Here is a 13,878-nt window from a genome sequence, read left to right as displayed (position 1 = left end):
TCCCCCGTGTATTATGTGGATTAGTATGGAGGAAGGCTCCCCTGTGTAGCATGTGGATTTGTATGGAGGTAGGTTCCCCTGTGTAGCATGTGAATTAGTAAGGAGGAAGGTTCGCCTGTGTAGCATGTGGATTTTTAAGGAGGTAGGCTCCAATGTGTAGCATGTCGATTTGTATCGAGTTAGGTTCCCCTGTGTAGCATGTGGATTTGTATGGGGGTAGGTTCCCCTGTGTAGCATGTGGATTAGTATGGAGATAGGTTGCCCTGTGAAGCATGTGGATTAGTACGGAGGTAGGCTCCCCTGTGTAGCATGTGGAATAGTATCGAGGAAGGCTCCCCTGTGTAGCATTTGGACTAGTATGGAGGTAGGGTCCCCTGTGTAGCATGTGGATTTGTATGGAGGTAGGTTCCCCAGTGTAGCATGTGGGTTTGTATGGGGTAGGTTCCCGTGTGTAGCATACGGATTTGTATGGAGTCTGTGTAGCATGTGGATATGTATTGAGGTAGGTTCCCCTGTGTAGCGTGTGGATAAGTATGGAGGTATGTTCCGCGGTGTAGCATGTGGATTAGTATGGAGGTAGGTTCCCCTGTGTAGCTTGTGGATTAGTATGGAGGTAGGCTCCCCTGTATAGCATGTGGATTTGTATGGAGGTAGACTCCCCCATGTAGCATGTGGTTTAGTTTGGAGGTAGGGTCCCCTGTGTAGCATGTGAATTAGTAAGGAGTTAGGGTCCCCCGTGTATCATGTGGATTAGTATGGAGGTAGGGCTCCCCTGTTAAGCATGTGGATTTGTAAGGAGGTAGGATCCCCTGTGCAACATGTGGATTAGTTAGGAGGTAGGGTCCCCCGTGTAGCATGTTGATAAGTATGGAGGTAGGGCTCCCCTGTGTAACATGTGGATTTGTAAGGAGGTAGGCTCCCCTGTGCAACATGTGGATTAGTAAGGAGTAAGGGTCCCCCGTGTATCATGTGGATTAGTATGGAGGTAGGGCTCCCCAGTTTAACATGTGGATTTGTAAGGAGGTAGGATCCCCTGTGCAACATATATGGATTAGTAAGGAGGTAGGGTCCCCCGTGTAGCATGTTGATTAGTATGGAGGTAGGGTCCCCCGTGTAACATGTGGATTTGTAAGGAGGTAGGCTTCCCTGTGTAGCATGTGGATTAGTAAGGAGGTAGGCTCCCCTATGTAGCATGTGGATAAGAATGGAGGTAGGGTCCACCGTGTACTATGTGGATTAGTATGGAGGTAGGGTCCCCCGTGTAGCATGTGGATTAATATGGAGGTAGGGTCCCCCGTGTAGCATGTTGATTAGTATGGAGGTAGGGTCCCCCGTGTATCATGTGGATTAGTATGGAGGTAGGGTCCCCAATGTAGCATGTAGATTAGTATGGAGGTAGGGTCCCCCGTGTAGCATGTTGATTAGTATGAAGGTAGGGTCCCCCGTGTAGCATCTGGATAAGTATGGAGGTACGGTTCCCCTGTGTAGCTTGTGGATTTGTATGGAGGTAGGTTCCCCTGTGTAGCATGTGGATTAGTATGGAGGTAGTGTCCCCCGTGTAGCATGTGGATTACTATGTAGGTAGGTTCCCTCGTGTAGCATGTGGATTAGTATGGAGGTAGGTTCCCCTGTGTAGCATGTGGATTAGTATGGAGGTAGGCTCCCCTGTGTAGCATGTGGATTAGTATGGAGGTAGGTTCCCCCGTGTAGCATGTGGATTAGTATGGAGGTAGTTTCCCCTGTGTAGCATGTGGATTAGTATGGTGCTAGGCTCCCCTGTGTAGCATGTGGATTACTATAAAGGTAGGCTTCAATGTGTAGCATGTGGATTAGTATGGTGCTAGGTTCCTCCGTGTAGCATGTGGATTAGTATGGTGCTAGGATCCCCTGTGTAGCATGTGGATTAGTATGGTGCTAGGTTCCCCTGTGTCGCATGTGGCTTAGTATGCTGCTAGGTTCGCCCGTGTAGCATGTGGATTAGTATGGTGCTAGGTTCGCCCGTGTAGCATGTGGATTAGTATGGAGGTAGGCTCCAATGTGTAGCATGTGGATTAGTATGGAGGTAGGCTCCAATGTGTAGCATGTGGATTAATATGGAGGTAGGCTCCCCTGTATAGCATGTGGATTAGTATGGAGGTAGGGTCCCCTGTGTAGCATGTGAACTAGTATGGAGGTAGGTTCCAATGTATAGCATGTGGATAAGTATGGAGGTAGGCTCCCCTGTATAGCATGTGGATTTTTATAGAGGTAGGTTCCCCTGTGTAGCATGTGGATTAGTATGTTGCTAGGTTCCCCTGTGTCATATGTGGCTTAGAATAGTGCTAGGTTCGCCCGTGTATCATGGGGATTTGTATGGTGCTAGGTTCGCCCGTGTAGCATGTTGATTGGTATGGAGGTAGGCTCCAATGTGTAGCATGTGGATTAGTATTGAGGTAGGCTCCAACGTGTAGCATGTGGATAATATGAAGGTAGGCTCCAATGTGTAGCATGTGGAGTAGTATGGAGGTAGGCTCCAATGTGTAGCATGTGGATTAGTACGGAGGTAGGCTCCAATGTGTAGCATGTGGATTAGTATGGTGCTAGGTTCGCCCGTGTAGCATGTGGATTTGTAAGGAGGTAGGTTCCCCTGTGTAACATGTGAATAAGAATGGAGTTAGGATCTCTGTGTAGCATGTGGATTAGTATGGAGGTAGGTTCCCCCGTGTAGCATGTGGATTAGTATGGAGGTATGTTCCCCTGTGTAGCATGTGGATTTGTAAGGAGGTAGGTTCCTTTTGTGTAGCATGTGGATTAGTATAGAGGTAGGTTCCCCTGTGTAGCATGTGGATTTGTATGGGGGTAGGCTCCCCTGTGTAGCATGTGGATTAGTATGGAGGTAGGCTCCCCTGTGTAGCATGTGAATTAGTATGGAGGTAGGTTCCCCTGTGTAGCATGTGGATTTGTATGGAGGTAGGGTCCCCTGTGTAGCTTGTGGATTAGTATGGTGCTAGGTTCCCCTGTGTAGCATGTGGATTAGTATGTTGCTTGGTTCCCCTGTGTAGCATGTGGATTAGTATGGTGCTAGGTTCCCCTGTGTAGCATGTGGATTAGTATGGAGGTAGGTTCCCCTGTATAGCATGTGGATTTGTATGGAGGTAGGCTCCCCTGTGTAGCATGTGAATAAGTATGGAGGTAGGGTCTCCTATGTAGCATGTGGATTTGTATGGAGGTAGGGTCCCCTGTGTAGCAGGTGGATTAGTATGGAGGTAGGCTCCCCTGTGTAGCAGGTGGATGAGTATGGAGATAGGGTGCCCTATGTAGCATGTGGATTTGTATGGAGGTAGGCTCCCCTGTGTAGCATGTGGATTAGTGTGGGGGTAGGTTCCCCTGTGTAGCATGTGAATTAGAAAGGAGGTAGGCTCCCCTGTGTAGCATGTGGATTAGTATGGAGGTAGGGTTTCCCTGAGTAGCATGTGGATTAGTGTGGAGGTAGGCTCCCCTGTGTAGCATGTGGAATTGTATGGAGGTAGGCTCCCCTGTGTAGCATGTGGATTAGTATGGAGGTAGGCTCCCCCGTGTAAAATGTTGATTAGTATGGAGGAAGGGTTCCCCGTGTAGCATGTGGATTAGTATGGAGGTAGGGTCCCCTGTGTAGCAGGTGGATTAGTATGGAGGTAGGCTCCCCTGTGTAGCAGGTGGATGAGTATGGAGGTAGGGTGCCCTATGTAGCAGGTGGATTAGTGTGGAGGTAGGGTGCCCTATGTAGCATGTGGATTTGTATGGAGGTAGGCTCCCATGTGTAGCATGTGGATTAGTATGGAGGTAGGGTTTCCCTGAGTAGCATGTGGATTAGTGTGAAGGTAGGCTCCCCTGTGTAGCATGTGGATTAGTATGGAGGTAGGGTTTCCCTGTGTAGCATGTGGATTAGTATGGAGGTAGGCTCCCCGGTGTAGCATAGGGAATTGTATGGAGGTAGGCTCCCCTGTGTAGCATGTGGATTAGTATGGAGGTAGGCTTAACTGTGTAGCATGTGGATTAGTATGGAGGTAGGGTCCCCCGAGTAGCATGTGGATTAGTATGAAGGTAAGGTCCCCCGTGTAGCATATGAATTAGTATGGAGGAAGGGTTCCCAGTGTAGCATGTGGATTAGTATGGAGGTAGGGTCCCCTGTGTAGCATGTGGATGAGTAAGGAAGTAGGGTTCCACTGTGTAGCATGTGGATTTGTATATAGATAGATCCCCCTGTGTAGCATGTGGATTAGTATAGAGGTACGTTCCCCTGTGTAGCATGTGGATTTGTAAGGAAGTAGAGTCCCCCATGTAGTATGTGGATTAGTGTGGAGGTAGGGTCCCCCGTGTAGCATGTGGATTAGTATGGAGGTATGTTCCCCCGTGTAGCATATGGAATTGTAAGGAGGTAGGTTACCCCGTGTAGCATGTGGATTTGTATGCAGGTAGGCTCCTCTGTGTAACAGGTGGATTAGTATGGAGGTAGGCTCCCCTATAAAGCATGTGGATTTACATGAAGGTAGGCTCCCCTGTGTAGCATATGGATTTGTATGGAGGTAGGTTCCCCCGTGTAGCATGTGGATAAGTATGAAGGTAGGTTACCCTGTGTAGCATGCGTATAAGTATGGAGGTAGGATTCCCCTGTGTAGCATGTGAATTTGTATGGAGGTAGGCTCCTCTGTTTAACAGGTGGATAAGTATGGAGGTAGGGTCCGCCGTGTAGCATGTGGATTAGTATGGAGGTAGGGTTCCCCTGTGTAGCATGTGGATTAGTATGGATGTAGGGTTTCCCTGTGTAGCATGTGGAATTGTATTGAGGTAGGTTCCCACGTGTAGCATGTGGATTAGTATGGAGGTAGGGTTTCCCTATGTAGCATGTGGATTTGTATGGAGTTACGGTCCCCCTGTGTAGCATGTGGATCTGTAAGGCGGTAGGGTCCCCTGTGTAGCATGTGGATTTGTAAGGAGGTAGGCTCCCCTGTGTAGCATGTGGATTTGTATGGAGTTAGGTTCGCCTGTGTAGCATATGGAGTAAAGAGGTAGTGTCCCCCGTGTATTATGTGGATTAGTATGGAGGAAGGCTCCCCTGTGTAGCATGTGGATTTGTATGGAGGTAGGTTCCCCTGTGTAGCATGTGAATTAGTAAGGAGGAAGGTTCGCCTGTGTAGCATGTGGATTTTTAAGGAGGTAGGCTCCAATGTGTAGCATGTCGATTTGTATCGAGTTAGGTTCCCCTGTGTAGCATGTGGATTTGTATGGGGGTAGGTTCCCCTGTGTAGCATGTGGATTAGTATGGAGATAGGTTGCCCTGTGTAGCATGTGGATTAGTATGGAGGTAGGCTCCCCTGTGTAGCATGTGGAATTGTATCGAGGAAGGCTCCCCTGTGTAGCATTTGGACTAGTATGGAGGTAGGGTCCCCTGTGTAGCATGTGGATTTGTATGGAGGTAGGTTCCCCAGTGTAGCATGTGGGTTTGTATGGGGTAGGTTCCCCTGTGTAGCATACGGATTTGTATGGAGTCTGTGTAGCATGTGGATATGTATTGAGGTAGGTTCCCCTGTGTAGCGTGTGGATAAGTATGGAGGTATGTTCCGCGGTGTAGCATGTGGATTAGTATGGAGGTAGGTTCCCCTGTGTAGCTTGTGGATTAGTATGGAGGTAGGCTCCCCTGTATAGCATGTGGATTTGTATGGAGGTAGACTCCCCCATGTAGCATGTGGTTTAGTTTGGAGGTAGGGTCCCCTGTGTAGCATGTGAATTAGTAAGGAGTTAGGGTCCCCCATGTATCATGTGGATTAGTATGGAGGTAGGGCTCCCCTGTTAAGCATGTGGATTTGTAAGGAGGTAGGATCCCCTGTGCAACATGTGGATTAGTTAGGAGGTAGGGTCCCCCGTGTAGCATGTTGATAAGTATGGAGGTAGGGCTCCCCTGTGTAACATGTGGATTTGTAAGGAGGTAGGCTCCCCTGTGCAACATGTGGATTAGTAAGGAGTAAGGGTCCCCCGTGTATCATGTGGATTAGTATGGAGGTAGGGCTCCCCAGTTTAACATGTGGATTTGTAAGGAGGTAGGATCCCCTGTGCAACATATGGATTAGTAAGGAGGTAGGGTCCCCCGTGTAGCATGTTGATTAGTATGGAGGTAGGGTCCCCCGTGTAACATGTGGATTTGTAAGGAGGTAGGCTTCCCTGTGTAGCATGTGGATTAGTAAGGAGGTAGGCTCCCCTATGTAGCATGTGGATAAGAATGGAGGTAGGGTCCACCGTGTACTATGTGGATTAGTATGGAGGTAGGGTCCCCCGTGTAGCATGTGGATTAATATGGAGGTAGGGTCCCCCGTGTAGCATGTTGATTAGTATGGAGGTAGGGTCCCCCGTGTATCATGTGGATTAGTATGGAGGTAGGGTCCCCAATGTAGCATGTGGATTAGTATGGAGGTAGGGTCCCCCGTGTAGCATGTTGATTAGTATGGAGGTAGGGTCCCCCGTGTAGCATCTGGATAAGTATGGAGGTACGGTTCCCCTGTGTAGCATGTGGATTTGTATGGAGGTAGGTTCCCCTGTGTAGCATGTGGATTAGTATGGAGGTAGTGTCCCCCGTGTAGCATGTGGATTACTATGTAGGTAGGTTCCCTCGTGTAGCATGTGGATTAGTATGGAGGTAGGTTCCCCTGTGTAGCATGTTGATTAGTATGGAGGTAGGCGTCCCTGTGTAGCATGTGGATTTGTATGGAGGTAGGTTCCCCCGTGTAGCATGTGGATTAGTATGGAGGTAGTTTCCCCTGGGTAGCATGTGGATTAGTATGGTGCTAGGCTCCCCTGTGTAGCATGTGGATTACTATAAAGGTAGGCTTCAATGTGTAGCATGTGGATTAGTATGGTGCTAGGTTCCTCCGTGTAGCATGTGGATTAGTATGGAGGTAGGATCCCCTGTGTAGCATGTGGATTAGTATGGTGCTAGGTTCCCCTGTGTCGCATGTGGCTTAGTATGCTGCTAGGTTCGCCCGTATAGCATGTGGATTAGTATGGTGCTAGGTTCGCCCGTGTAGCATGTGGATTAGTATGGAGGTAGGCTCCAATGTGTAGCATGTGGATTAGTATGGAGGTAGGCTCCAATGTGTAGCATGTGGATTAATATGGAGGTAGGCTCCCCTGTATAGCATGTGGATTAGTATGGAGGTAGGGTCCCCTGTGTAGCATGTGGATTAGTATGGAGGTAGGTTCCCCTGTGTAGCATGTGGATAAGTATGGAGGTAGGCTCCCCTGTATAGCATGTGGATTTTTATAGAGGTAGGTTCCCCTGTGTAGCATGTGGATTAGTATGTTGCTAGGTTCCCCTGTGTCATATGTGGCTTAGAATAGTGCTAGGTTCGCCCGTGTATCATGGGGATTTGTATGGTGCTAGGTTCGCCCGTGTAGCATGTTGATTGGTATGGAGTTAGGCTCCAATGTGTAGCATGTGGATTAGTATTGAGGTAGGCTCCAACGTGTAGCATGTGGATAATATGAAGGTAGGCTCCAATGTGTAGCATGTGGAGTAGTATGGAGGTAGGCTCCAATGTGTAGCATGTGGATTAGTACGGAGGTAGGCTCCAATGTGTAGCATGTGGATTAGTATGGTGCTAGGTTCGCCCGTGTAGCATGTGGATTTGTAAGGAGGTAGGTTCCCCTGTGTAACATGTGAATAAGAATGGAGTTAGGATCTCTGTGTAGCATGTGGATTAGTATGGAGGTAGGTTCCCCCGTGTAGCATGTGGATTAGTATGGAGGTATGTTCCCCTGTGTAGCATGTGGATTTGTAAGGAGGTAGGTTCCTTTTGTGTAGCATGTGGATTAGTATAGAGGTAGGTTCCCCTGTGTAGCATGTGGATTTGTATGGGGGTAGGCTCCCCTGTGTAGCATGTGGATTAATATGGAGGTAGGCTCCCCTGTGTAGCATGTGAATTAGTATGGAGGTAGGTTCCCCTGTGTAGCATGTGGATTTGTATGGGGGTAGGCTCCCCTGTGTAGCATGTGGATTAGTATGGAGGTAGGGTCCCCTGTGTAGCATGTGGATTTGTAAGGAGGTAGGTTCCCTTGTGTAGCATGTGGATTAGTATGGAGTTAGGTTCCCCTGTGTAGCATGTGGATTAGTATGGAGGTAGGTTCCCCTGTGTCGCATGTGGCTTAGAATGGTGCTAGGTTCGCCCGTGTAGCATGGGGATTTGTATGGTGCTAGGTTCGCCCGTTTAGCATATGGATTAGTATGGAGGTAGGCTCCAATGTGTAGCATGTGGATTAGTATGGAGGTAGGCTCCAATGTGTAGCATGTGGATTTGTATGAAGGTAGGCTCCAATGTGTAGCATGTGGATTAGTACGGAGGAAGGCTCCAATGTGTAGCATGTGGATTAGTATGGAGGTAGGCTCCAATGTGTAGCATGTGGATTAGTATGGAGGTAGGCTCCAATGTGTAGCATGTGGATCAGTATGGAGGTAGGGTCCCCTGTTGTAGCATGTGGATTTTTAAGGAGTTAGGTTCCCCTGTGTAGCATGTGGATTAGTGTGGAGTTAGGATCTCTGTGTAGCATGTGGAATAGTATGGAGGTAGGTTCCCCCTTGTAGCATGTGGATTTGTAAGGAGGTAGGTTCCCCTGTGTAGCATGTGGATTAGTAAAGAGGTAGGTTACCCCTTGTAGCATGTGGATTTGTAAGGAGGTAGGTTCCCCTGTGTAGCATGTGGATTAGTATGGCGTTAGGATCTCTGTGTAGCATGTAGTATGGAGTAAGGTTTCCCGTGTAGTATTTTGCCGTAAGTATGGACTTGCGCCCTGTACATTTTTGTCGTATTGAATTTGCAATTGTTCTAAATTTTCTTTATATCTCAGAATATATATAATTATGTGTCAAAATGAGCGGTTTTGTCTGGGCTTTCGCATGCCTGTCATTCCTGACAGAATGCTTGTATGTGGAGCGGCGTTTTCGTCCGCGTAGTCACATTTTCAAGCCCGCTTTTACTTTGGCATGTGCCATGATCATATACTGCAATGTAACCTTTTCAGGATTGACCCCGGTCTCAAATCGACTGTTTACTGTACGGCGATCGCAGAAGGCGGTATTGAGGAGTGGGAATTCGCCCTTAATCAATATAGGACGGCCAATGTCGCTGCAGAGAAATCCCGCCTGCTCAGCGCATTGTCGTGCTCCAAGGAGACGTGGATCTTGAGTCGGTAAGATTTTGTACAATAACCCTTTCTGTTTAACTATTAGTTAATTCTATACATGGTCACCTCTAATACACACAGTTGTGTATGAATACAAAAACATTATACTAGTAATATCACACTAAATATCAAGTACAGCTACCAATAATGAACTCATACATAACCCAATGCATGTATACAGATCCAGATGACATTCATACAAATCAACGTGGAAAACTCTCATCAGGTGTGTTTAATTTACGTAATTTTATGTAAACAACAATTCACCAGACCAACTTACATATATAGAACTCGATATATTTGCTGTTGTTTTTTTGTTAATATATGTAGGTAGTTGTTTTCCTACAGATACCTGAACATGGCGATAGACGAAAATGAGATCCGGCGTCAGGACTCCGTGTCTGTGATCGTCTACATTTCAAGAAACACCATTGGCAGGTGAGTGTAGACGAGAATGAGGTCCGGCGCCAGGACTCCGTGTCTGTGATCTCAGAAACACCATTGGCGGGTGAGTGTAGACGAGAATGAGGTCCGGCGCCAGGACTGCGTGTCTATTATCTCCAGAAACACCATTGGTGGGTGAGTGTAGACGAGAATGAGGTCCGGCCCCAGGACTCCCTGTCTGTGAACACCATTGACAGATGAGTGTAGACGAGAATGAGGTCCGGCCCCAGGACTCCCTGTCTGTGAACACCATTGACAGGTGAGTGTAGACGAGAATGAGGTCCGGCGCCAGGACTCCCTGTCTGTGATCTCAGAAACACCATTGGCGCGTGAGTGTAGACGAGAATGAGGTCCGGCGCCAGGACTCCCTGTCTGTGATCTCAGAAACACCATTGGCGGGTGAGTGTAGACGAGAATGAGGTCCGGCGCCAGGACTCTGTGTCTATTATCTCGAGAAACACCATTGACAGGTAAGTGTAGACGAGAATGAGGTCCGGCGCCAGGGCTCCCTGTCTGTGATCTCAGAAACGCCATTGGCGGGTGAGTGTAGACGAGGATGAGGTCCGGCGCCAGGACTCCCTGTCTGTGATCTCAGAAACACCATTGGCGGGTGAGTGTAGACGAGAATAAGGTCCGGCGCCAGGACTCCGTGTCTGTGATCTCAGAAACACCATTGGCGGGTGAGTGTAGACGAGAATGAGGTCCGGCGCCAGGACTCTGTGTCTATTATCTCCAGAAACACCATTGACAGGTGAGTGTAGACGAGAATGAGGTCCGGCGCCAGGGCTCCCTGTCTGTGATCTCAGAAACACCATTGGCGGGTGAGTGTAGACGAGGATGAGATCCGGCGCAAGGACTCCCTGTCTGTGATCTCAGAAACACCATTGACAGGTGAGTGTAGACGAGAATGAGGTCCGGCGCCAGGACTCCGTGTCTATAATCTCAGAAACGCCATTGGCGGGTGAGTGTAGACGAGAATGAGATCCGGCGCCAGGACTCCGTGTCTGTGTTCTCAGAAACACCATTGGCGGGTGAGTGTAGACGAGAATAAGGTCCGGCGCCAGGACACCCTGTCCATTATCTCCAGAAACACCATTGACAGGTAAGTGTAGACGAGGATGAGGTCCGGCGCCAGGACTCCCTGTCTGTGATCTCAGAAACACCATTGGCGGGTGAGTGTAGACGAGAATAAGGTCCGGCGCCAGGACTCCGTGTCTGTGATCTCAGAAACACCATTGGCGGGTAAGTGTAGACGAGAATGAGGTCCGGCGCCAGGACTCCGTGTCTGTGATCTCAGAAACACCATTGGCGGGTGAGTGTAGACGAGGATGAGATCCGGCGCCAGGACTCCGTGTCTGTAATCTCAGAAACACCATTGGCGGGTGAGTGTAGACGAGAATGAGATCCGACGCCAGGACTCCGTGTCTGTGATCTCAGAAAGACCATTGACAGGTAAGTGTAGACGAGAATGAGATCCGGCGCAAGGACTCCCTGTCTGTGATCTCAGAAACACCATTGGCGGGTGAGTGTAGACACCTGAGAATGAGGTCTGGCGCCAGGACTCCCTGTCTGTGATCTCAGAAACACCATTGGCGGATGAGTGTAGACGAGACTGAGGTCCGGCGCAAGGACTCCGTGTCTGTGATCTCAGAAACACCATTGGCGGGTGAGTGTAGACACCTGAGAATGAGGTCTGGCGCCAGGACTACCTGTCTGTGATCTCAGAAACACCATTGGCGGATGAGTGTAGACGAGAATAAGGTCCGGCGCAAGGACTCCGTGTCTGTGATCTCAGAAACACCATTGGCGGGTGAGTGTAGACGAGAATAAGGTCCGGCCCCAGGACTCCGTGTCTGTGATCTCAGAAACACCATTGGCGGGTGAGTGTAGACGAGGATGAGGTCCGGCGCCAGGACTCCGTGTCTGTTATCTCCAGAAACACCATTGACAGGTAAGTGTAGACGAGAATGAGGTCCGGCGCCAGAACTCCGTGTCTGTGATCACACGAGAATGAGGTCTGGCGCCAGGACTCCGTGTCTGTGATCTCAGAAACACCATTGACAGGTGAGTGTAGACGATGATGAGGTCCGGCGCCAGGGCTCCCTGTCTGTGATCTCAGAAACACCATTGACAGGTGAGTGTAGACGAGAATGAGGTCCGGCGCCAGGACTCCGTGTCTGTGATCACACGAGATTGAGGTCCGGCGCCAGGACTCCGTGTCTGTGATCTCGGAAACACCATTGACAGGTGAGTGTAGACGAGGATGAGATCCGGCGCCAGGACTCCGTGTCTGTGATCTCAGAAACACCATTGACAGGTGAGTGTAGACGAGGATGAGGTCCGGCGCCAGGACTCCGTGTCTGTGATCTCAGAAACACCATTGATAGGTGAGTGTAGACGTGGATTAGGTCCGGCGCCAGGACTCCGTGTCTGAGATCTCACGAGAATGAGGTCCGGCGCCAGAACTCCGTGTCTGTGATCTCACGAGAATGAGGTCCGGCGCCAGGACTCCGTGTCTGTGATCTCCAGAAACACTATTGGCAGGTGAGTGTAGACGAGAATGATATCTGGCGCCAGGACTCCGTGTCTGTGAACACCATTGACAGGTGAGTGTAGACGAGAATGAGATCCGGCGCCAGGACTCCATGTCTATTATCTCCAGAAACACCGTTGACAGGTGAGTGTAGACGAGAATTATGTCCGGCGCCAGGACTCCGTGTCTGTGATCTTAGAAACACCATTGGCAGGTGAGTGTAGACGAGAATGAGGTCCGGCCCCAGGACTCCGTGTCTGTGATCTCCAGAAACACCATTGGCGGGTGAGCGTAGACGAGAATTAGGTCAGGCGCCAGGACTCCGTGTCTGTGATCTCTGAAACACCATTGGCGGGTGAGTGTAGACGAGAATGAGGTCCGGCGCCAGGACTCCGTGTCTGTGATCTCAGAAACGCCATTGGCGGGTGGGTGTAGACTAGAATGAGGTCCGGCGCCAGGACTCCGTGTCTATGATCTCAGAAACACCATTGACAGGTGAGTGTAGACACCTGAGAATGATGTCCGGCGCCAGGACTCCGTGTCTGTGATCTCAGAAACACCATTGACGGGTGAGTGTAGACGAGAATGAGGTCCGGCCCCAGGACTCCGTGTCTGTGATCTCAGAAACACCATTGGCGGGTGAGTGTAGACGAGAATGAGGTCCGGCCCCAGGACTCCGTGTCTGTGATCTCAGAAACACCATTGGCGGGTGAGTGTAAACGAGAATGAGGTCCGGCCCCAGGACTCCGTGTCTGTGATCTCAGAAACACCATTGGCGGGTGAGTGTAGACGAGAATGAGGTCCGGCGCCAGGACTCCGTGTCTGTGATCTCCAGAAACACCATTGAGAGGTGAGTGTAGACGAAAATTAGGTCCGGCGCCAGGATTCCGTGTCTGTAATCTCCAGAAACACCATTGACAGGTGAGTTTAGACACCTGAGAATGAGGTCCGGCCCCAGGACTCAATGTTTGTGATCTCAGAAACACCATTGACAGGTGAGTGTAGACACCTGAGAATGAGGTCCGGCGCCAGGACTCCGTGTCTGTGATCTCAGAAACACCATTGGCGGGTGAGTGTAGACGAGAATGAGGTCCGGCCCCAGAACTCCCTGTTTCTGATCTCAGAAACACCATTGACAGGTGAGTGTAGACGAGAATGAGGTCCGGCGCCAGGACTCCGTGTCTGTGATCTCAGTAACACCATTGGCGGGTGAGTGTAGACGAGACTGAGGTCCGGCCCCAGAACTCCCTGTTTCTGATCTCAGAAACACCATTGGCGGGTGAGCGTAGACGAGAATGAGGTCCGGCGCCAGGACTCCGTGTCTGTGATCTCCAGAAACACCATTGACAGGTGAGTGTAGACGAGAATGAGGTCCGGCGCCAGGACTCCGTGTCTGTGAACACCATTGACAGGTGAGTGTAGACGAGAATAAGGTCCGGCGCCAGGACTCTGTGTCTGTGATCGTCTACATTTTAGTGACAATTGATAAATGGTTAGACTACGATCTCATCTCAAACTGCACACTAATCAACATAGCGGTATATTATGATTTTAACGAGAGAAAGCATTGACGACTCCTTTCGACGCCTGGTCTTGTAATTTGGTTGAACACGTGCTTTCCTGATGTCTCGGTTACATGTAGTATTATCTAATTGTCTTAAAGAAATCGACTAACATCAATGAGGTGATATTTTTCTGCAAAACATTATATA

At 49.6% G+C, this 13,878-nt stretch overlaps 1 protein-coding gene across 4 annotated transcripts in view; it reads left to right on the top strand.

Moving 5' to 3' along the window:
- The window catches only part of LOC128222483 (aminopeptidase N-like), a 114,458-nt gene that overhangs the window by 85,085 nt on the left and 15,495 nt on the right, over positions 1 to 13,878 (top strand). For all 4 annotated transcript variants that reach the window (XM_052931507.1, XM_052931508.1, XM_052931505.1 and 1 more), the window contains exons 20-21: positions 9,028 to 9,195; positions 9,538 to 9,627. In XM_052931507.1, the coding sequence (XP_052787467.1) occupies positions 9,028 to 9,195; positions 9,538 to 9,627 (258 nt within the window). The remainder of the gene's footprint in view (positions 1 to 9,027; positions 9,196 to 9,537; positions 9,628 to 13,878) is intronic.

Source organism: Mya arenaria, chromosome 16 (assembly GCF_026914265.1).
Source record: "Mya arenaria isolate MELC-2E11 chromosome 16, ASM2691426v1".
Classification (NCBI taxonomy): Eukaryota; Metazoa; Mollusca; class Bivalvia; order Myida; family Myidae; genus Mya; species Mya arenaria.
This window is presented reverse-complemented; position numbering and strand designations above follow the sequence as displayed.